At 36.1% G+C, this 25,474-nt stretch overlaps 2 protein-coding genes across 11 annotated transcripts in view; both read right to left on the reverse strand.

Annotated features, from left to right (window-relative positions):
• Window positions 1–7,963, reverse strand: part of Kcnc2 (potassium voltage-gated channel subfamily C member 2) — a 186,769-nt gene extending 178,806 nt beyond the window's left edge. For 4 of the 5 annotated variants that reach the window (XR_007108118.1, XM_047547937.1, XM_047547936.1 and 1 more), the window contains exons 1-2: window positions 7,522–7,963; window positions 5,549–6,272 (exon numbers count right to left, since the gene is read on the reverse strand). Coding sequence is in view for 4 of the 5 variants with exons in the window: in XM_047547937.1 (XP_047403893.1) it covers window positions 5,549–6,253 (705 nt within the window). In the remaining variant the exon portion in view is untranslated. The remainder of the gene's footprint in view (window positions 1–5,548; window positions 6,273–7,521) is intronic. The other variant, XM_047547935.1, reaches the window with a different exon arrangement.
• Window positions 7,964–24,441: 16,478 nt separating this feature from the next.
• Caps2 (calcyphosine 2) overlaps window positions 24,442–25,474 on the reverse strand; it is a 50,650-nt gene continuing 49,617 nt past the window's right edge. For 5 of the 6 annotated variants that reach the window (XM_047550340.1, XM_047550337.1, XM_047550338.1 and 2 more), the window contains one exon: window positions 24,442–25,441. In XM_047550340.1, coding sequence (XP_047406296.1) covers window positions 25,266–25,441 — 176 coding nt within the window. In that variant the 3' untranslated portion in view covers window positions 24,442–25,265. The remainder of the gene's footprint in view (window positions 25,442–25,474) is intronic. The other variant, XM_047550342.1, reaches the window with a different exon arrangement.

Genomic DNA, 25,474 nt, shown 5'->3' on the forward strand with positions numbered 1-25,474 from the left:
TTTGCAATTAATATCAAAGGAATTAAAAAACTTAGTCATACCCCAAGTAGTTCAATTGTTTTGTGTAAGTATAGTCTTCAACATATTGTAAAAAGAGAGCCTACAAATTACTTTTAAAACAGAAAATTAAAGATTCAAAGAGCCCTCAGATTAAAAGTCTTAGGCTCTACTGACAGACCTATGCATATTTGCCATTATTTGTCAATTTAAAATTAGCTAATTAAATTTTTAAAAGAAGTAATGAGACATTGAAGCTAGAGAAGAAGACAGAATCCAGGTAGCAAAGATCGTATTTACCATATTAAAAAGTTTGAATTTTATTCTCAAAGTTATGACACCAATTAAAGATATTAACTAAGGAAAACTAGTCTAGCAACAGTATCTAGAAGATGAATTTAGGAGTTTGAAATAGACTGAAGCCTAGAGGTATGTGCTGTTAAGAATTTGAATGGTAGGTAAATGAACACTTAACTCAAGCAGAGACGCTGGGGTAAAGAATATGTGACAATATTAATATAACAAGAATAGATAAGGTATGGGTTTTACAATCAAATAATTGGGGAAGGTGAGTGAAAAAAATGTTGGTTAATGCCCAGGTTTCTGCCACAGTGCACCAAGATATGTAACATAGGGCAAGCAAATTTGATTCTTTACATATGAAATTGCTCAAACAGATCTAAAAGAGGAAATGGGAGCAGGAAGACTAGGACTAAGAGTAATTAAAATACATTTGTGCCATGATACATGAAATTGGCCAGGAGAGTTAAACATTATAATGAGAAACAGGAATCACAGGGTAAAACCCAGGAAAACATCAATATATAAGAGGTTGATGGAGGAAAAGGAATTGAACCAAGATGAAAAGGAAAGACTATTTTCTCACAGGAGAAAAGTGAAATGAGTATGAACCCAAAGGAGAAATGAACCTTGGATGGTCAGTTGTGTCAGAGGCCAAAAATCAAGTAATAAGGAGAGGGGGGAAAATTAAAAAAGCCTTACTACACCTTTGTAATGAAGACTGGTAGTACTTTCACACCATTGTTTCTAAGATGAATATTTGATTGTATTTATCAGATAATATTCCTATGTAAGACTTTTTTTGAGCTAAACTTATTTTTAATATCTTTGGAATTTTGTTTGCAGTTATCTTGTTTTATTTTTTAATTTAGTCAATATTGTATATAAGAAATGTTTTATTATAAATAAAGTAGTGTGCTTACTGAGGGCCACTATATCTTCTCCATGCATTCCTGCTAATTTACGTAACTTCCAGTCTAAAATGACGGCAAACCAATATTTATTGAATAAAAAAGCTTTCTAAAAATTTTATAATTGACAAAATTTATTATGAATAGCTATATTTTGCCATTCTTTTATTTGGAGCAATATTTGTTAAATGAAACTTAATGTTTTACTTCTTTAATTTTAATGTATGACTCAAATTGTTCCTATTTTATAGTTTTTCAAAATTAAATGTTAAATTTAATGCTACCTGTCAGTTACTTAGATCATTTATTCTTTGCCTTGTTCGTGGTTTGGGGAAGAGGTAAATGTGATCCATAAAAGTAAATTTAATATTTGAAATTTGGAATCCAATTCCAGATATTGAAATTTAAATTTTAATAGCTTTCAGGGAATATATTTTAGTAAAACTGTGAATTTGAAACAATCTAAAAATGTTAATAAAATGAATATTTCAAGATCTAAAAACTAATGGATCTATCATTGCAATCCACATATGGTTCAGATGATTATACAGTGCACAGTAATGTATATTGGATAAAGGTCAGGGGAACATGTGTGTAATAAATTATGCCCACACACAAGCCAGATCTTAAAAGTTTTTTAAGATCCATGAAAGTTTTCCTTTTGTATTTCCTATTTTAAAATGCTCTTTGAAAGTAGAAACTGAAAGCTCTATCTGGCAATCAAAGATATGCCTAAATCACCAAAACTCAGTCACACATTAAATTAGAACAGAACTCCATCACCTCCTTCTACAAAAAATAAATGAAAAGAGAAACTCGTACCTGCACTCAGTGCTTTAACATAAGGAACAAAATCTTTGAAACAGTCTCTGATTGCAGTGTTTCATAATCATACTGTTTTTTTAACTTCTAAAACATCTAGAAGTTCTATCAAGGAATTCTGCCTAGTCTGTACTCTTATTTAAGAGAGTGAGTATTCACAGAAAAGCACACAGAAACTCCACCTTCTCTAAAACTTAAATATTAAATTGGAAACATGTAATGCAAACATCTTTACAGATTCATCTATGTATCCCTGCTTTTTACTACTTGTAAAAATCATCACTTAGATCAACAGAATAATCTCTCCTTTCTTTCCTGATCTCATTTTCTCCACAACAGGTTTCCATGACAACTTATATTTAAATATTTTTTAAAATTCTATTTTTGAATACTATTCTTAAGGATAAGAACTTGTAAGTGTAAAATGTAAACTTGTTTTAGCCAAATTAACTAGAACAATTTAGACCTCTCAAATATGTATTTACACCATAAATTAAAAGCCATAGAAGAAGGAGATGTGCCAACCACCAAAAGGCAAAAATACAGTTTTGTAGAGCTGAATTAAATACCCAGTTCCTATCACTAGTGTTTTAACATGAAAGTTTAAGTTATGAAAGTTAGAAATAAAATACATCTATTTTGTAACTAAAACAATAATCTCAAAATTGGGAAAGGATAAAGAAAATAAAGATGCATACAACAATTAAAAAGTAATTCAGATAGTTAAAATTGTTCATCCAAGTATTTTAATAAAGATAAGCTAATGTAAAGAAAAGTAAAAAAGTTTATAAAAATGTAAATACATAACTTTTATTAAGAATGAAATGTGTGGCAGTAAGCCCACAGTTGAAACAAACCACTTGAAAATTGATTTAGGTTTCCTAGAATCAAGTCCATGCAAAATATAATTTCATCCCATGACCTCCCAAAGTAATTCTATTTATCAAAGTTGTCAGATAACATTAAGCCAGACCGTTATCTGAACTGCAAGTAATCATATAAAATATATTAATACGCTCTTAAACAGAATGATGTCTTATGATTTAGACAACTCCCTGGTAATCTGAAAAAGAATTTCCTGAAGACAAAACCCACAAAAGAAAGCAAAATATTAAACAGACTGGTCAATAAAAATGGAAATTTCATTTTAAGACATTTAAACAAATCCCATATTTTGATTCTATTGTAGGGTGGCACAAGGTAAAAATTTCATCAAACTCCTAGAATACACACATTTTTAAAAATTATAAATTGTGTCCCAAAGTTCAAACTCTAGTGAATATGTTATGTGCCAATAAATGAAAAGAGTAACACTATCTGCAGAAATTTCACAATTCAGTCAGTTATAATCAATGGTTTTGATGGAAAGGACCTTGGAAGAGCATCATGAGACTTCTTGAATAATTTTGATTCTGCTATTAATTTGATGTCTGATGTTGGCCATCGCTTAGCATCTCAGCCCTCATTTTCCTCATCTACAAAATAAACACAACTTATTTAAGGGTGACTATGTGACTTTGAAAACGTTTTTAAGGTCTGTGATTCTTAGCTGATTTTTCTTCTTTTTGATCTGTGATCTTGTGTTAATCTCTAATGTATCTGTGTTCTTTCCTCATCTAAAATAGATACAGGCCAAAGTCTCAGTATAATTGTAATAAAATCTAAGTAAGATTTTAAAACGACAAACTATTTTCAAGTCAATGTTCTATGCTTTTGATCAATAATCAGTAGAATCAATTCCACAGCAATGATAAAGTTGAACACCTTAAAGTTTTTTCTACATAACTTGATTACAATAAAATGTGACAATATCATGCTATGAGGAAAGATAATAAAACATCCCATCTTTTTTATAGCACACAATCTGGAGAAGAAAGGAAAAAACCACATGATGAGCCTGAAAACAAATTCAGATTATCTTTTTAACAACCAAGTGGAAAGAGCACCGGGATACTCATCTGTAAACCAAACAACACTGATATTATGGTCATGAGCCTGTGATTTAATTTAAATAAACATAGACTTTTTTTCTGAATACAAACTTTTGTTGTTGAACTTATAGATTGGTCTTAAAAGAAAGATTTCAAAGTTGAAGTATTCTAAGTTCAAATATAAGAATGTGGACATGCTAGAATTTGTGTATGTATTCAATTACCAGATCCAAGAAATTAGCAATGTTTTAAATTGTCTCTTTTATATTCTACTTCTCACTGAAAACAAAACACATCTGAAGACTTCCAAGGTGGTATCTGATGTGTTAGTAAATAGCTTCGTAATATCTAATATACAGGACTTTCTGACATACAAAGAAAGACAATAATGAGGATAGAGTCAAAGTAAAGCTGGGAGAATTCCCATTCTGCTCAAAGGGGTGTCTTTTCTGGATGGTATAAGCAAAGGAGATACAAGCAATTGTAAAGATTTAACTAAATTCAGTACTCTGTTCTCATATATGATTAAAAACTATTCATATACCATGTAAATTTTAGTTATTTATATTTCTTGTAATTTCCTTTAAACTGCAGGAATCTTTATTGGCTACTTTTATAATCCCTTCATGGGATTTTGAATAATTAATTGGGAGTGTCAAGTACTAAATTTAAGCTGTCATGTAACCTAGAAATGAAGAAGAAGAAGAAGAAGAAGAAGAAGAAGAAGAAGAAGAAGAAGAAGAAGAAGAAGAAGAGGAGGAGGAGGAAGGAGAAGAGGAGGAGGAGGAGGAGGAGGAGAGGAGAAGAATTGAGGCTAGGAACACAATACAGAAAGTAAAATAAAGTTTTCTATAATTTAAATTACTCAGACTTAGAAAATTAGGATTATCAAAGTGAGCATTCAGGTTCAACCTATAAGGAACATAGATATCACCCAAAAGGAAAGGCAGTAGGTTCAAAATTTCAGTGAGTAGGTGGATTTTCTGAGAGGTCAACTCACTGAGGTAGTAAACCCAATACTTCTTCTCCCTTCCAAGAGACAGGTTGGACAGTATTGTCTTCACAAAATGAATCTCCTGGTATTCCCTCCCTCCACCCCAGTCATGTACATATATTCCATTTCCCCTTCCTCTGCCCTCAGATTAGATCCCTGATTGGAGCCACTGCCCTGGATGAGTCAGTTATGAAAGAGTCAGGGTCACTGAAAAATGTCACATCAGGATGACCAGGAAATCAGAGACATCCAAGCTAAAGGGAAAAGTAAGGAAAAACACTCAAGGTGAAGGAGATACTGGTTTCAGGACAAGGTTCCAGAATTATACAGAGAAGTCAGCATGTGCCCTTTAGGTCCCATCTACTAAGGTAAATCTCAGTTTGAGTTAGGAGGAGAGGAGTGGGATAGTGGGGAGGGTGGGAGGATGGGACCTGGTCCCTGAGCTTACCCTGCCCCAGACGAGTCTAGAAACTCATCTCTAGGGACCCCTGTTCTCTCTACCACTCATCCCAGAAGCCCTTGGAAAAGAACAGGAGTTGGAAAGGGAATTGGGAGAATTTGGAGCAACAGGGAAGGGTCAATTCCGGCCTTACCCTGGCAGCTCTGGATGAGTAGGGGTCCTCAAAGAGGGCCCACATGCGGGGCTGCAGCCTCTTCCAGCGGCCAGACTTGCCGTCGGGTCCCCCAAGCCCCGCGGCGTCCTCGATTCCCAGCCTCTTGGCTGCCAGGTCCTCGTCGTCGCCAGGGTCGCCACCAATGAGGTCGGGGGTTTCGAAGATGTCCAGTGCCTCTTCTGCGTCACGGTGCTGCCGGTAGGTCATCCAGCAGCAGGGCTCCACGTCGGTCTCGTCGATGCCCCAGAAGGCCAGCTCCTCCTCGAAGAGTGGCCCGCACACGTCGGCGGGGCAGTGCAGCTTGCCTGTGCGGTAGTAATTGAGCACATAGGCAAAGACTCCTGGATGCCGGTCAAAGAAGAACTCGCGGCCTCCTGCAGGGTGGTCGCTGCCGCCGCCGCCGCCGCCGCCGCCGCCGCCGTGGGAACTGCAGTTGCCCGCGCCGCCCTCGAAGCAGCCACCGGGGCCCGGGGACAAAGGAGGCGGTCGCGGCGGAGGAGAGAGTGGAGGGGGCAACGGCTGCAGCTTGTCACCCGCCGCGGTCAGACAGTCGCCCTGGGGCTCCGAGGCGGCGAGAAGAGCCAGGCGCGTTCCTGGCAGGGTCTTGAGAGTGCTGCGGTAGGTTTCGTGCCGGGTGCCCCCGACATTGAGGATCACCCTCTCGTTGTTCTCGATCTTGCCCATCTCTGTGGCTCAGACATGACTGGGGGAGGCGAACACAGCGCCAAGTTAAAGATCTCGCTGTCAGAGACACACCATGACCCCCACTCCCACACCAGCCCAAGAGTCCCAAGATGCAGAGTTGGCAGATAGGCAAGGGGCAAAGGACCTTCCCAGGAGAGCAGAGTCCAGCCCTGTCCCCGCCTCTTGCATTACACCTTTCCCAGATTTCCAGAGAACGAAGATAGCAGTAAAAGTGTTTCTTGACCTTCCATGAAACCTTTCTCCCTGCCTCACACCTTATTCCCTGGACTCTGATCTCTCCTTCATCTTTTCATCCTCCACCCCGCTCCCCTCCATCCCCCGTCAATTCTAACCTACTCTGAGTCTCTATACCCCTCCTCCCTCGCCAGACCCTCTCTCTCACACGCACTTTCTAAACCCTCTTTCTCTACCTCAGTTACCCCCATCCTTTCCCCCTCCCCTGGATGGTCCCTCCCTTCCACTCTCCAAGATCCCCTCTCTCCTCCTCCACTAGCCTGGATGTAATTCCTTTAGGCAGGGAGTTCTCTCCTCTAAGGCTACTTGACAGTGTGGGGGAGAGGGCCCCCGGGACTCTGCGGAGAGTCCCTAATTCCTGCGTACCCTTGGTCAACCCTGGACCGCTCGCTGCTCCCTAGCACTCAGGGAGTGCCCTTTGAGCGACCTGTTCTTGGTTCACTCCTGCTCGCCCTCACAGACCAGGCAAAAAGACTGAACGCAGAAGTCAGAGCAAAAAAAAAAAAAAAAAAAAAAAAAAAAAAAATATATATATATATATATATATATATATATATATATATATATATATTCCCTGCTGTGGTCTTTTGCCAAGGAGACTTCTGACTAATTTCCTCATCCAATTTCCTTTTCACATTATTGTTATTGTTGTTGTTAATGTTATTATTACTTGGGAAAGGAAACGACTAACTAGGATCCATCTTTGAGAATAGAAGTGAGCAATGCCTCCCACCCATCCCCCTTCTCAAGAAAAACAAATGCCTTGGGGGTGGAGAGTAGGGGATTAGCGTTCTAGGAGGGGCGAGGCCCAGGGAAAAGCCCCTGGAGGCACACCCCCTGGGTCGGTGAGCTGGAAGTCTGGCTGACAGTGCCGGGGTTTCCAGGCTCCCAGCCACCGCTCCCCAGCGCCTCATCTATTACCGAAAGACCGGGGGTAGGGGGATGCCCGCCTGCGGGGTCAGCATGCCCTTCCCAGGAAGTCACCCCATTATCCCCTCCTCATCCCCAGATACCTTAACAAGACCGAGAGAAAAGTGGTTCTGCTTTGGTTTCCGAAGGGACGAGGTTCTCGGGGCAGCCGTACCGAGTCTTGGCGGCCAGCTGAGCCTCCCTTCTCCGACGAGAAACTACTTGTTGGCGTTTTCCGGGTTCAGGTGGTTGGGTCGCTTCTCTGGGCGCTGAGGTCGGGGAGACAGTCCTCGCCGCCAGCCGGCCGCGCTCCCCGCCTTCATTCTGTGATCTGTGGGTTCGCCCATAGCCAACCTCCGCGCCCAGAGTCACCATCGCGCAGGGTTGGGCAAACCATGGAGCTCGGGGCGGGTCCAGCGGGCGCTGCCCAACCCCGCCGCGAACGGACAGATCGGTTGGCGGCGACTGGAGTGGAGGCTGGACGGAGGTCAGGAGAGCTCACCCACACGAAGGTGAAGGCGCCCAGCTTGGATTTTGATCCGCAGGTTTTTGTTTCTCCTCCGAAAGCAGCAGCTGCTGGAGCTGTCCCTTCAGCACCACGCGCCGTCAGCCTCCAGCCGCCACCCTACACACATGGATCCTGAAAGGATGGGTGGGTGGGTCTGGGGAAGCTCTGTTGTACCAGCCAGGTTCATATGTTTTTCTTCCGTGAAGCTGTCCTCGCCCTCTCTGGGTCTTCTAACTGCCTTATTTACACGCCACTGTCCACATCCTTTCTTTCCCCAGTGCCCCACCCCTCCCAAGAAGTGAGAAGAGAATCTAAAACCAATTGCATTTTTTTTTCTTAATGACGGCTAACTGGAGAGAGAGGTCTACTTACTGGTGACAATGAACCTTGTTTCTTGCGCCTTGTACCTGACTTTGGCTTGCTCTTTTCAGTCAAATGTAACGAAGGTCTCCAGCCACCACATCATGGTTATATAAAGCAAAACAAGTTTTAAAAGTTTATTCTAGGAACGCGATGCTCTAGAGAGTGAAACTTTAGATTTCTTTCTTATGAGCTAAAGATCTGAGCTGTAGATGCCCAAATACCAGAGAAATTCTCTAACAACCCAATTTCTCCCTAAGTTTTTTAATGTGCCTTGTTTTAGTTTGCTAATGCTGACATACATAAGCACATAAACTGGTTTATGTCACCCATTATCTCTTAGTTCTGGAGGGTAGAGGTCCAAAATTAAGGTATTGTTAGGATCAGTTTCTTCTGAACACTGTAAGAAACGATCTGTTCTAGGCCTCTTTCATTGGCTTGTAGATAGCCATCTTCTTGGTGCATATTTTCTGTGTCCACATTTCCCCTTTTCCTAAGGACAGTGTAATAATAGACTAAGGTCCACACTAATGGCCTCACTTTAACTTGGTCACCTCTATAAAGACTCTCTCTGCATTAAGGTCACTTTCTGTGTAGTGGAGGTTAGGACGCCAAAGTACCTTTTCTTTGGGGTTGAGGACACATAATTCAACCCACAATAGGCCTCACCATTAAATTCAGAGTATATGTGTTTGTGCATCTACATAGAAAAAAGGAAGAGAGAGATTGGGGGGGGGGGCTATTACACAATTCCACAGGCAAAGTATGTTAGTAGAAAAATCACCAGGATGTAAACAGAAAAAAATGTCTTTGAAAAGTAAGCATTGATGTTGATACCATTGTTTGGAAAGAGCAGGAGTTATTAATAAGAAAGTTTTAGGAATATAGCGGACTACAAAGTAGGTGTGAAATAGTAGCAAGTCACCAAATAAAGCATTTATTTGTTATGATATGTTAAATGATTAAACAAATCAAAGAACTAAGGCATCATTGGAAGGTCATTGGTGTTTAGGTAAGAAATGTGAGAAAATATGGTATGTACATAGTTATAAGAAAATCACGGGCAATATGACAATCAATATGTCATGATAATGTAAATAACAATGTGAATGTAAATATGGACTCAGAATTTTAATTATTAATACAGATACAAAAGCATAAACTGGAATATTGATGAAATGACTTAAATTTGCACAATTATCAATCACTGAGGAATTTCTAAAAATACCAATGATGTCAACTTTCAATTGCTAGAAAAATTACAAAGAAAAATTATGTCCAAATTCTAACATGCATTATCCTATTGTCTGGATAATTTCTTATATTTCTTACTGTTATGAATTCAGTAGAAAAAAAGGAGGACAAATAATTTGCTTTAAAATAAATTTGGTGCAAATCTGTATTCCCAGTGATACAAAGACTGAGGCAGAAGGAGCATAAGTTTGAGTTCAGCCTCAGCAATTTAGCAAGCCCCTGGCTCAAAAAAAAATTTAAAAAGGGCTAGGGATGTACATCAATGGTAAAGTGCCCCTGGGTTCAACCCCCAGTAACAAAAAAATAAAAATGAAATAAATTAACAATAGTAATAATTACTAATAGTTACTAAATACTCTGTTACTAAAAAGAGTATTTATAAAAATATATAATATTTATTGATATCATATTGTATGCAGAATACTTTTACATAAATTACCCATTTAATTTAAATGGAGAAAATCTTCACATTAAATTTCAAGACTGTAGAAAGATAACTCATACGTATTACAAAAAAAAAAACTAAAGAAAACCTATAGTTTTATAATATTAAGTTGCATTATAAGGAATCTCCAGAGAAATCAAAAGGAAGGAAGAAAATTATGTCAAGAACTTATGAGAAGAGAAATAAAAAATAAAAACCTAATGAATTCATTTGGGTCTAAGTTTATTTAAGCTATCTAGAAATGATCACATTGATGGGAAGATTATTTTTTAGAAGAACTTAGAATTTTCTTGTGATTCATAAAGGATCAGATGTGAAATTAGAGAACATGATAGCTAAGTTTGAAAATAAGGATGTGGGAAGATTAAAGGAGGAGATATACATGTCAAGGGAGAATTGATACACAAAGTAATGAATGAAATACTGACTCTTTTAGTTGGAGTATAGATTTTCGAAATAGCTTCTAATTATGTTTTGTATTTCACTCGTGTCTGTTGTGATGTTTCCTTGTTCATTCCGAATTTTAGTAATTTGAGTTTTCTCCCTCTTTCTCTTTGTTAGTGTGGCTAAGGGTTTATCAATTTTATTTATTTTTTCAAAGAACCAACTATTTATTTTGTTAATTTTTCCGATTGTTTCTTTTGTTTCGATTTCGTTGATTTCGGCTCTGATTTTAACTATTTCCTGTCTTCTACTACTTTTGGTATTGGTCTGCTCTTCTTAGTAATAAGGGAAATGCAAATCAAAACTACCCTAAGATTTCATCTCACCCCAATTAGAATGGCGATTATCAAGAATACAAGCAACAATAGGTGTTGGCGAGGATGTGGTGAAAAAGGAACACTCATACATTGCTGGTGGGGTTGCAAATTAGTGCAGCCACTCTGGAAAGCAGTGTAGAGATTCCTCAGAAAGCTTGGAATGGAAACACCATTTGACCCAGCTATCCCACTCCTTGGCCTATACCCAAAGGACTTAAAATCAGCATACTACAGAGATACAGCCACATCAATGTTCATTGCTGCTCAATTCACCATAGCCAGATTGTGGAACCAACCTAGATGCCCTTCAGTTGATGAATGAATAAAGAAACCGTGGCATATTTATACAATGGAATATTAGTCCGCAATGAAGAATGATAAAATTATGGCATTTGTAGGCAAATGGTCGAAATTGGAGAATATCATGCTAAGTGAGATAAGCCAATCTCAAAAAACTAAAGGATGAATGATCTCGCTGATAAGCGGTTGAGGACATATAATGGGGGGTGGGAGGGGCTAGCATTAGGTTTAGGGTTAGGTTTAGAGTTAGGCTAAGGAGAGCAGTAAGAATGAAGGAAAGAAGGACTGTGTAGAGGGAAAAGAGGGGTGGGAGGGGTGGGGGGGAGGGGAAAAATAAAATAAACATCATTACCCTATGTAAACGTAAAAAAATAAAAATAAAAAAAATAAAGATATGGTTGGAATAGAAAAAAAAAAAGAAAGCATGTTTCAAATTGCTTAGAAGAAATTTTAGAAATAGAACCTTCTGACACTTAAATCTGAAGGGAAATCACAAATAGAAAATGCATCGAAACCCTGCCTTCCTTCTGAGTTAGAGCCTCCTTTGCCTTAGGTAACTCCTCCAAAGCTTACCTCAAGCATCATCTTCCTTGTCTCCATTCATTTTCACCACACACACACACACACACACACACACACACACACACCCTAGAGCATTATTTCTCTATAAACCCAGGTTGCCAATCATTTAACACACTTACTCACTAACCTTCACCCGTACTCTCCAGGACTCATATTTTGAAGGAATAAAGAATGTCTTATTCCACTCTGCAACCCCAACTCTAACCAAGTATTTAGCAAGTTGCAGACAATCACACATGCTTATTAAATAAATGTATGTTTGAATGAAGGAAAATAAGCAGCTCTTAAAGAAGAGAGTCAGAGACTCAGCTATAAGGGTTGACCACTACCTCCCCTTAGTCCTCTGACCAAAAGGTCCTACTCTGCCAGCTCTAACCACACAAGCTACCTCATTGTTCCTCAAACATACCAAGTACACTCATACCTTAGGTCATCTATACTGGCTGTCTATTTTCTTCATTTTCTCATATGCTTCAAGTCACTTTCTTAATACCAAACTTGATCTTTCATGTTTAAAACTATGCTCATTCTCATTTCATATTGCTCTGATCTCATGCTATTTTTTTGACATTTAATCTTCATATAATATACTGTTACTTAATTGCACATTACATTTATTACTCACACATATCTTAAACTCTAAAAGATAAATTTTTCACAGGTGTGCCTATAACAAGGATTGGCACATCATAGATTACCAATAAATACTTAAATAAATCCAATAACAAAATTAAATGTTATCTATTACAAAATTAATTATGACAGAATTAAAATATGTTTTCAAGTCATAAATATAGTATTAAAATATAGTATTAAAGTTGAGAGGTTGGAGATATGGCTCAGTGATGGAACAATTGCCTAGAATGCACAAGGTCCTGGGTTCAATCCTTGGCACTTAAAAAGAAAATATATATACGTATATATGTGTGTATATCTATATTGTGTGTGTATACATAAAACACTGAAAATAAAATACTTAGAAATAAATTTAAGCAAGAAAGTGAAATATTGTTATGCTGAAAACTATAATATTAATGATGAAACTTGAAGAATATACAAACAAATGGAAAGATATTATGTGTTCATCGATTAAAAGAGTTAATGTTTAAACTGTCTGTATTGCCCAAAGCAATCTACATATTCAACTCATTCTTTACCAAAATACCAATGACATTCTTTTCAGAGGTAGACAAATCTATCCTCAGATTTGTAGAAAACCACTAAAGACCTAGAATAGCCAAAGAAAACTTTAGCAAAAGAATAAAACTGGAGGCATCGCATGAAGCTCAAAATATACTACAATGCTTGAGTAACCAAAACAACATGGTACTGGCATAAAAATAGACACATAGACCAATGAACCAGAACAGAGAGCCCAGAAAAAAATATCTCCATATTTATAGCCAACTGATTTTCAACAAAGGTACCATGAATACACAAAGAAGGAAGGACGGTCTCTTCAATAAACCATGCTGAGAAAACTGGATATCCACAGGCAGAAAAATGGAATTAGACCCTTATCTCACATTGTGTACAAAAATTTACTTGAAATGAACTGAAGACATAAGCATAAGATCCAAAACTATGAAACTACTGAAAGGAAACAGGAAAAGATCTCTATGACATTGATCTGGGCAATGACTTTTTGATAACAATCCCCAAAATATAAGCAACTAATCAAAAGTAGACAAATGGGTTATGTCAAACTAAGAATATTTAGAGCAAATGGAATAACCAATGGAGTGAAGATAAAAGCTACAGAATGGGAGAAAATATTTATAAATTAAATGTACAATAAGTGGTTAATATCCAGAATATATAAAGAACTCTCAAACAACTCAATAAAGAACTGGAAGAGGTCCTGAATGGACATTAAGAAAATGGCCAACAGGTATACAAAAAAAGTCCAAGATCTCTGATCATCAGGGAAGTACAAATCAAAACTACAATAGAGTATCACCTCACCCTTGTTAGAAAGGCCATTATTGTAGACTAAAGATAACAAGTGTTGTCAAGGGTGTATAGAAAAGGGAGCCCTTGCATACAATTGGTGGTTAAATTAGCTATGGTGGAAAAAAGTGTGAAGATTCCTCAAAAAAATATTGAAAATAGAACTGCTCTATGATCCACAAGTCCCACTATTTGGTATATAACCATAAGAAATGAAACTAGTCTATTGAAGAGTTATCTGCACTCACATGTTCATTTCAACACTATTCATGACAGCAGTGATATAGAATCAACTTAAATTTCCATCAATGGATTAATGGATAGAAAAATAGTGCATATTTGCACAATGGAATAAAAAGATGGATATCCTGTCATTTTTTTACACTGATTAACCTGAAAGACACTATGTTAAGTGAAATAAACCAGGAACAGAGAGACAAATATTGCATTTTCTTAATCTTGTGTAATACAAAACATTTGGTCTCACAGAAGTAGAGAATAGAATAGTGATTACCAGATGTTGGGGTGTTTGGAACGGGGGGCTGCTGGGGAAAGATTGATTAAAAGGTACAAAATTCCAGAGAAGAGAGGAAGAATAAGTTCAAGAGATCTAATGTACAACATGATGACTATAGTTAATAATATATTATTGGGCTGGGATTGTGGCTCAGTGGTAGAGCACTTGCCTAGCATGTGTGAGACACGGGTTTCAATGCTCAGCATCACATAAAAAAATAAATATATTGTGTTCATCTACAACTAAAATATTTAAAAATATATATATTCTTGAAAAATACTGAGGGTATTTTTCTTATCACAAAAATGATAATTATGAGGCAATACATATTTAATCATTCCACAATATATAGATAAGCTTCAAAATATCATATTGTACACAGCAAATACATGTGATTTTATCACTCAATTAAAATTTTTAACTATACTGTTGAATAGAAGTGATTTAATCTTGCTTATTTAAAAAATTAACTCTATACCAAATTAAAATTTTTTAATTGTTAAGGTACAAATTTATGAGATGAACTTAAGCCTAGATATCAAATTCTTCCAAAACTTTTCAAACATTTCCATCCCTAACCACATTTTATAATGCTCTGGGCAACCCATTTCTCCTCTTCTAAAAACAAATAGCAACAAAATGGAAATTGTATTGCACAGTAGTGCACTCTGTTAAGGTTGCTCAAGGAAATAGCTACAAAAATGACATATTTACTAACAAATTGTGCCTCATTCCTTTATAGGAATTTATTCCTATGTCAACAAAATCTTATGCAGAAGGAAAATGACAGGGAATTGGAGATCGAGTGAATGGGCTTGGAGAGGAAGACTCTTCAAAATTTAAATGATCATGTTTACACTAAAAATAAAAAGACTAATTTTTTTCTGGTGATAAGTTCTCTGTAGTTTATATGAAAAATTTCTTACCTCAGTAATAAGTATTATTGTTTTGTGTGAAATGAAGGCACAGAAAGAAACAGCAGCCAGAGGGATATAACTATGTGTTTGCTAGGGCTGCCTTAACGAAATGCTACAAACTAGGTAGTTTCAACAACAGAAATTCATCATCTTAGTTCTAGAGGCTAGAAGTCAGTAATGAAGATGAGGTTGGTGCTTCTAGAGCTGCAAGGGAAGAATCTGTTCCAAGCCTCCCTCCTTGACTGCCTTCGGGTTGATATGTTTCTCCTGTATCTTCTGTCCTCCCTCTGCACGTATCCAGGTTTGAATATTCCCTTTTGTGCAGACTTCAGTCACACTGGATTAGGGTCCACCTTAATGACTTCATCTTGATTTGATTACCTTTGTAGAGACACTGTCTCCCAAGAAAGTGACGGTTCTGAGGTCCTAGGATTAAAATGTCCACTTAGAACTGAAGGGAGAGGCTATAGTCAAAATTCAACCCCTAACAGTAATTAAGATCTTTCTGAGTACCTACAATATTCCAAGAAATTTTTTTTCTCATTTCATCCCATTAGTTTTCAAGGCAAATTACTTATTGATAACAAAGATCCAAGCCTTTTTAATTAATTCTGCATAATGATACACTTGACCTCCTTCAAGCTTCTGTGGTAGACAAGAGTCACTGAAGGAGACAGAAAATTTCCTTTATGGAGTATTGAAACCTGGGTCCTTAAAACTTTTTAGCCACAAAACCTCGAATGAGAAATAAAAATTAAATTTGCAATTTGAGGCATTAAATTCATGATTTTAAAAAAATAAAAATTCCGAAGTACATGGTACACTCTTATTTGCGAAACAGTCACATTCCTTTATTTCTCAGACACCAGTGTAATCTGTGTTGAGTCCGTATTCACTGGGTGGGAGCAAGGACTGGGGCTGGGGCAGGAGTTAGAGGTAGCTGCCTCAGGTGCAAAACTAACAGGACACCAAAACTCAGTGGTCAAGAGGACTTTACTTTAATATGATATTTTTAAAAATAAAAATTAGTACTAAAGGTCCACAAACAATAAAATATTAAAAACTGTAAAGAGAGAGGAGATGTGCATTATTGATTTTCCTTTTGCCTTAATCTCCAGTATGTCGGTATTTGCAATTTTTATATTTGGCTTGTTTTGACTCTTTTAAAATTAATTTTTAAATTGTTATATTAAAATAGTTTATATGATCACTGAGTTTTTTTGATACTGCTTTAAATTTTATGCCTGGGGTTTGTGTCTACTTGCCTTACTCTAGTTCCAGCTCTGATGGCAGGACATTCAATCGTAGTTGCTTGGGGACTGGACTTTCATCTGCCAATGATCTGTTCCTTAGGAACCTGGCGATCTCACATAGGTCTGAGCATTTGAGGAAGTGCCTCTAGTCCTCAAGTCGCACAGGTTTCAGTGATTTATCAGTGCCATCATTATACAAACATTCTCAATCTATGATAAAAAGAAAAAAATAAGCTTACTGGACCCTATACTTACATCTAGTTATTGTCCCATATCTCTGCTTTCCTTCAAAATAAAAGTCCTCAAACACACTTTTTAACACTAAACTCACTCTTTCAGTCTATACCAACATAGGCTTTGTTCACTATTTCCTATAAATCCAATAGCCATATTTTGACCCTCCTTTTATTCAACAGTTTATCACTTCTCATTCTTGACTATAGATTGATTTGTTGATTTCCATGACACTGTACTCTGCTAACTTTCCTCCTATCTCCCTGAGCAACCTGTTTCATTCCCTTTTTTGGTCACTTCAGATTTAGGATACCTCTAAACATAGTCAGGATTCAGACCTCAGTCTTCTTTCTTATCTTCTTTTTCTGTAAATTATCTTGCCATATTTATAAAAGTCATCAGAACAATTATTAGAGAAAATTGTCAAAATTTTTCAGAAAGAAAGACAGTAATAAATAAATATACTATATGCAAGAACTAATGCAACATATGGGAAAACTGCCACATATTCAGATATATGGTCAGCAAGGCCTTCACTTTACATAGTGGGTTAATGTTTTTAAGAAAGCATTGTCTTTTGGACTCTGTGTGGCACACAGTCCATCAGATAGATCACTTTCTTCCATACTACATGATAATATCATACTTGTTTTCTTCCTTAATGTCTTAGAAGAATTTTGTAAACTGTGGGTCAGATTTATTGAATCACTTAAATATTTGAAAAATGTTTTAATAACTTTGCTTTTATTCAAATTCTAATAAAGACTTTGTTGTACTTAATATTGTTATGAAATTTTATAATAAATTTAACAACTTAGTTTAAAGCAACCCTTTTATTTTTTCACAAAGTAATCAGTCAACAATATGGAAATCCTGGCTGGGTGGTTCTCACTTGGGACCCTTCTTGGAGTGAGGTGATGAGGGTTGCAATCAACCCAAGGTGTCTGACTCACATGTAAGACAATTGTTGCCAGTTCTCAGCTGGGAGCTCTGTTCTGGCTATCAACCAGAGAACCTGCATTTGGCCTCTCCAGTTTGGCAGTCCCAGGTAGTCTGACTTCTTATCAGGTGGCTTAAGGATCCCAGAAAATAAAGCAAAACTGTTTTTCCTTGCAGTAACACTTCAACCATCCTCTATTAGCTTCAAACAAGAAACGAGTCACTCAGATCCAAGAAATGGGGACATCTCTTGATGTGGAGTTTACTTTGTAAGAGTAACAAACAGGATGAGAAAATTCTGATGCAGTTATTTTGGGAAAATATAATCTTTTGCCGGGTTCAGGGTCATCAGTGCTCTTAGTGTACACACTAAAGATACTAGGAATGTCACCTACAAAATTAGCCTTACATGTTTATCATCTCCTAGTTAACTTGAATAAAAACAAATTTTTGTATTGATCTTACTTTAACCTGCTTGCTTGCTGCATGCTTGGAAGGAAAAGAGTTGATAACCTCAGTGAAAAATTTTTATTTCCTTATGGGTTGTGCTGAAGAAAGAAGTTTGATAATAATGGATATTAATTAGATGCAGGAGGAAGTAGTGGCATAAAGATTATTTATACAAATTTCCAAAATGTCTGTTTAAGAGAATAGCTCCAATGATTGGCATTTGGAATGAGCAGGAAAAAATAAGAAAAACTTTTAATGATTTTTCTTTTTGTTTTAGGATAGAAATATATACCGAGTGAACATTTCATGCATGAGTAGTATCTATACCTACATCTACACTTAAATGGTTACTCATATCTATTTAATCATCACATCAAGTGTCATTGCAAAAGTAGAGACCTAATGATTAGCAGTCTCCCAGAGTCAAACAGCTAATTTGTAGGAGAGTTCAAGCTTGAAGTCTGAATTCTGTTACAACAGTTCATTTAAAATTTGAATAAAAGCACATACAGTCTCCAGATAGAGTGGTCATCTGATTACTTCCTCAAAATTACTTTTCCTGGACAACATATGTTTTCTAAAAAATCTTCTGGAAAAGACTCTTCAATTACTTGATAAATGTACAACTTTAATTTTCATAAATGACACATTTCCTTGACATGCAGTTAATTTTTTCATATTGGCTTTATCATCATTGAAAAATCCCAGGAAATTCAACATACAGATGCAAAGGTAAGAATCCTTTCTTTTTTTTTTTTTATTGGAACTCATTTATCTGTCTCAGACGTCCCATTCTAATTTGAAGAACAGAAAAGGTAAATGCAACAGGAAACTCAATTGTTTCTCCCGCATTAGATTTGTCACTAAATAGGTAAATTATTTATTCAAGTCCTTCCAAATAACTTTGACTTACTTGGATATTCAAAATCTATAGAAATCAGCATGTAAGAGATTAAAAAGAGAAAGCTGAATGAGTATATTCATTAATACATTTCCACAACTTATACAACCTCCAAAATCTTTCACTGTTTTGGTTTTTATATGAAATATAAAATTACATTATTTAATTAATATCTGAAATTAGAATATTTCATATAAAATCATGCTTCTGAATACTGAATTATTATTCCCCTGGGAAACCCAGGCAGACCTCCCATACTGCTTTATGCCTAGTTGATGCCCATGTTATATCAAGTACACCCTGGAGGTGTTTGAATCTTTAACCCGCTATGTTAGACACTGAATCTTGCCACTTGCGGGTACACGATGTCAAATGCCCTAACAGAACTGCAGCTGTGAACTGACTTAAGCTGATTTAGTCACACACAAGAGGTTTCTTTTAATAGTTAACCATAACACCCTCAAAAATTTTGATGTAGGTGAGAATTAGCTACATTTCCCTCATTGCCAGGTTATAATGACATACATTTTGGACCAAATTCTGTGTGTCTATGTCTATTAAGCAAACATTTCTCAGCAAGAAGGCAGCAGTTTTTCCTTTTTAGAGCTCCGAGTCCCACTGTGCATGAAAAGCTCACAGGAGGTGGTAGCAACAACATTCTAGGGAAGAATCTGGCTGCCTTATTGTTTGTCAGGCAACCAGAAGTTGTTCTAATCCACAGGAGAATGCAAGACCATTTAAGGCTCTACCAAGACTGTTTTCATGGGTAAGATTTACTAAGCTTAGCAGTCTAGTTAGCTAGGCATCAGATGTTACCCGAGTTCCAAATAGTTGAACTGAATATGGTAGTACCCAAGCTGTGAGACTCTGTGGCCAACAATGCTAACTAAAATCCAGTCTATGTATTCCTTTTATTTTGCTTTTAATTGACAAATAATAATTGTATGCATTTATGAGATGTGATATGATGTTTTGATGCATGTTTACAATGTAGAAAGATCAACTCAGGCTAACAAAACCATCACCTCATGTACTTAACGTTTTAGTCAGCTTTTCTGTTGCTGTGACTAAAAGACCTGCAAGAATAATTTGAAGAAGAAGAGTTTATTTGGGTTCAAGGTTTCAGGTGTTCAGGCCAGGTTAGGCTGACTACACAGCTGTAAGCTCCAGGTGAGGCAGAACATCATGGTGTAAGAGAACAGTGGAGCAAAGTAGCTCAGGACATTACAGCCAGGAAGCAGAAAGGGAACTCTGCTCAACAGGAACAAAATACTAATCCCAAAGGCATGACCTCAGTGTCCTCCAGCCACACTGCCTGCTTACAGTTACCACTTAGTTAATTCATATCATGGATTAATTCACTGATTAGTTTACAACTTTCATAATGTAATCAGTTCACCCTGAACATTCTTAGACTGTCTCACATATGAGTTTTTGGGGGACCCCACATATCTAAAAAATATTAATAAATTTACTTTTACAGCAATTTTGTAATATACAATGCATTATAATTTATGGTACTTAACATTCTGTGAACAGATCACTAAAACATTCCTCTTAACTAAAATAGATTCTTTATTAAGACAATTTATTGTCCCTATAGTGGAATTTCGCACTAAGTAGCACATTTATACTACTTATATGGTCTGTGCTTAAGTGTTTTAATCCAAAAGTGTTCATATTCAGGAACCATAACAATGGCTGCTCAATAATCACACACACAGCCTCCAAATACTGATTTAATACCTATCCCAGGTCAGACACTGTATTGGACACCAGGATCACTAAGGTATATAAGATAGTTATTACCCTAAAGGAGTTTGGGAGAAACTCGAATGGGAGAAATGTAAGCATATGCAAAGTAATGATTACAGCATAAAGTGATAAATGCCAGATTACCCAGTGTGCCCCTGGTTTCCCAAAACACAAGTAACAATTACTTCTAACAATTACTTCTAATACTAGTATTAGAAGTAGTATTAGAAGACCAGAAAAAATTAATTTAGATGTACAAAGTGGAAATAATCATTTTAGATGAAAGTGGCAGTGCTTGTATGAAAGTACTGAGATTTAAAATCTCACAATCCATTTTAAAAGTTATAAGTAGTTGAGATTGGCTAGAAGAATATGAGGAAAGAGTTGAACATAGGAAGACAAGATTAAGCAGGCCAGATCATTTAGGTTTTATGTGTTAAAGTCAGAAATTTGAACTTTTCTGAAAAATATGGGTTATCAGGGAAGAATGTTATTCAGCAACTAACGTACATTTTAAAAGTTCACTTGAACAGCAACAGCAACATGTAAAATGGGTTGAAATGGAGTTGGGGAGGAGGCACGGGTAATGCAGGCAACACACAAGAGAAGTGGTAAGAGCTTAACCTAAGGCATAAGCGTTGAGAATAGTGAATACAGATTCAAAAGTAACCAATGGTAGATTTGAGGCTGAGTGGGTATAGGGAGTGTGAGAAAAATCTAGAATATCTCAGAGCCTTTGGCAATTGCATGAATGGTGCTATCCAACACTTTCAAATGACTGACTGAATAATGGCAAACCAATAGTTGTTCCAATATGGGTACTTATTCTTTATTAAATTAAATGAAGCAATCCAAGAAACATGTTTTCCTTAAAGTTTTTATAACTTTAAAATAAAAAAGGAAGGATACTACATGTGGTTCTTCTCATTTTCAAACAATAATACATTCCTGTCAACCCTCTGGGTTCTCTTTGTTCTTCTCTTTCTTGGCTTATGTTATATATATTCAGTCCCTCAACTTTTTAAGCACATTCACTGTTAATGTTTTTCTTTCCTGGTCAACGCAGTAGTAATTACAATTTGCTACACTACATATTTTATTTCTGAAGCACTACAAACTATAATCTCACAAAATCATGTTAAATAATATGTAGTATTGTACACAAGTCTCTCCTAAAGTAACTGACAATAATTTTGACTGACTATAAGTCAAAAGTAATAGGTTAAATAATATAGGACTTATAGCTGTATAAAAATTATACTGTATAAACCTTCAAACAGGAACATACATTTTTTTCTTTCTTTTTTTTAATTGTAAACAAATGAGATACATGTTGTTTCTCTGTTTGTGCATGGCGTAAAGGCATACCATTTGTGTAATCATAAATTTACATAGGGTAATGTTGTTTGATTCATTCTGTTATTTTTTCCCTTCCCCCCACCCCTCCCACCCCTCTTTTCCCTCTATACAGTCCTTCCTTCCTCCATTCTTACCACCCTCCTTAACCCTAACCCTAAACCTAACCAAACCTAATGCTAACCATTCCCACCCCTCATTATATGTCCTCATCCGCTTATCAGCGAGATCATTCGTCCTTTAGTTTTTTGAGATTGGCTTATCTCACTTAGCATGTTATTCTCCAATTTCATCCATTTGCCTGCAAATGCCATAATTTTATCATTCTTTATGGCTGAGTAATATTCCATTGTATATATATACCACAGTTTCTTCATCCATTCATCAGTTGAAGGACATCTAGGTTGGTTCCACAATTTGCCTATTGTGAACTGAGCAGCTATGAACATTGATGTGGCTGTATCTCTGTAATATGCTGATTTTAAGTCCTTTGGGTATAAGCCAAGGAGTGGGATAGCTGGGTCAAATGGTGGTTCCATTCCAAGTTTTCTAAGGATTCTCCACACTACTTTCCAGAGTGGCTGCACTAATTTGCAGCCCCACCAGCAATGTAAGAGTGTACCTTTCTCCCCACATCCTCGCCAACACCTGTTGTTGCTTGTATTCTTGATAATCGCCATTCTAATTAGGGTGAGATGGAATCTTAGGGTGGTTTTGATTTGCATTTCTCTTATTACTAGAGATGTTGAACATTTTTCCATATGTTTGTTGATTGCTTGTAGATCTTCTTCTGTGAAGTGTCTATTCATTTCCTTAGCCCATTTGTCAATTGGATTATTTGCCTTCTTGGTGTAGAGTTTTTTGAGTTCTTTATAGATTTTGGAGATTAGTGCTCTATCTGAAGTACGATTGGCAAAGATTTTCTCCCACTCTGTAGGCTCTTTCTTTGCATTGCTGATAGTTTCCTTTGCTGAGAGAAAGCTTTTTAGTTTGAATCTATCCCAGTTATTGATTCTTGCTTTTATTTCTTGTGCTATGGGAGTCCTGTTGAGGAAGTCTGGTCCTAAGCCGACATGTTGAAGCTCTGGACCTACTTTTTCTTCTATAAGATGCAAGGTCTCTGGTCTGAAGGAACATACATTTTTAATTCTATAACTGTTCCATCATGCCAATGTATACTAGTTCCGTCAAAATACAACTTAAATTCTTTTATAATGTCCCTTTCTTTCTAATAAAATATGTTTCCTGAAAACTCTTTAAAACCTTAAAAGAAATAGGAATAGTAAAATCAATATACAAAACTCAACAGTATAGTTAACTAGGAAATAATTCTATACCACAGCAAGTCAGTAACTTTCAAATATCTATAGGATCTATAAAAATACATTTAACTATTATATTCATGCAGCAACACTGTAACATATAATTTGTTTTTAAATTATTCAAAAGGTATTGCAGTATCTAGAGACTATTAAAAATAGGAAAAGTCAGTTTTTTTACTGTGAATGTATGCAATGTTTGAAAACATCACTTCTCTTAAGTACTCTTCTACTAAATGGAGTACTGAATAACAGATTTCACTATACCAAAGGCAAAGAAAGCAGGAAGCAAGGCAAACTCAAAAACAATGATTTATTGTGCCACCAATTCTAACACAACAAAATAAACCAAAAAAACCTGAGTATGTACTTTCTCAATCTACATGGAAACAAGGATATAAACTAATAAGAAATTATCAAAAGTTACATCTACAAGTAGAGATAACTATAAATAACCATATATTAATATTTATATTTAGAAGTTTAAATTAATAGTCATATCAACATGTTAAGTTCCAGAGTATCTCATCTTTATTCAAAATATGACAGCCTACAAATTTTCTGATTACATTCATAGGAAAATATGACATGTCATGCATCATTAGTATTAGTCATTTTAACAAAAGAATATGGGGCTTAAAATGTCTGTAGTTAAATGATTCTTTATTTTAAAACATGACTAACAAATAAAGTTATAGATTTATTTCTGCCAAAATGTCTTCTAGCAGACTGTTTAAATTTCAATGACTTAATTGAAAAAAAAATACCAAGAAATAAGAAATTTAGCCAATGAAAATAGCACTGAAAGCTTTTCACATGTTTTCCTTCTGGTATTTCAGTAGGAAGTTTTACTACTTCCTGAAATCTGCAATGTATGACTGGATTTATTGAGTTCACACATATCACTCTTCTGATAATGTTGCCAAGTACAAATGAATGAAACGATATGCTGAAAGTCATATTCTGCCAAATATATATTTTCAGTATTGAACCACTGTTATTTTGCTTAACACATTTTTCTCTAATTTGTGTTATCTTAATGTATAAATTAAAATAATGAACTTGCAAACAACTCTATAAATTTCTCTCTTCTTTCTCTCTGTCTTTCCAGGGACAAGCAAGGAACACAGAATTTAGAAAGAATGATTACAATACATCTAAGTCATCAAACAATACATATTTATTTTTAATCTCTTTTTATTTACTGAAAAAGAGATGTTTACAATACCATACAGACATTCATTTGTGACACAAAATACACTGACATTTTGAGTAAGAATTACTAAATTTTCCTTTAGACCCACGTATGTAATAGTGGACTCCTGAAATCTTTAATAATATTTTTCCCCCTGTAATGTATTATTTCTAGGTAACTAATAATTCTGTGCAGGTAATAAGAATGATAGTTAAAAACAATAAAACAAAAGTGTCACCAGAATAATTACATTTTGCTTTTTTGGACAAACAACAGTACATAATTTAGAAGACAAGAATTTAGAAGACAAATTGTTTAAATGAACACTGAAGGGGTAAATTTCAATCATTTAAATATGAATGTTACAGAAAATATCTATTATCATACTTCTTAGAAATTTCCCTTGCATATCCTTTAACATTTTCCTATGCTTAAAACAAGTTGAAATATTTTAGTCCCATAGGCTGAAGAGACAATTCCAATTCATCCAATTGAGAATGCTGACAGAAGGATTGCAGGACAGGAAGCTTGGTCATCATACATATGCTTTCATACAGTTAATGTAGGTCTGACCTTTCTATTGAGACTGATGAAAAATGACCTCAAATAGACTCAAACAGGCAATAAACTAAAAGGATTTTACAAATCTTGAGACTGGAGAGCATGTGTGCATGTGCCAAACATGCACATGCCTACAACCAGCTTTCTCAATATTTCTCTTTTCAGACTCAACTTTAGGGAAAAAAAAAAAAAAGGAAATCCTCAAAAAATATACTCTATGGTTTCATCATACTTTACATTCAATTCCCCTCTCCTTTAAAATATGTAGTGCTGATGACATATATATTAAAGCTAAATCCCCCACGGAATACGTAAGATGTTAACAAAATCTTCATCATCTGCTATCCCTATGCTTAGACCCTCGTAGTAATCTTCAAATTCCCCATAGGACACTTCATCGGACTTGCTGCAGATGGCTTTTAATGTTTCTAGAAAAGATGATTTGACTTCTTCCTCTGTGGAATGGCCTGTAAAATAGGACTGACTGTTGAAACAGTTTC

The sequence above is a fragment of the Sciurus carolinensis genome, chromosome 4 (assembly GCF_902686445.1).
Source record: "Sciurus carolinensis chromosome 4, mSciCar1.2, whole genome shotgun sequence".
Taxonomy (NCBI): Eukaryota; Metazoa; Chordata; class Mammalia; order Rodentia; family Sciuridae; genus Sciurus; species Sciurus carolinensis.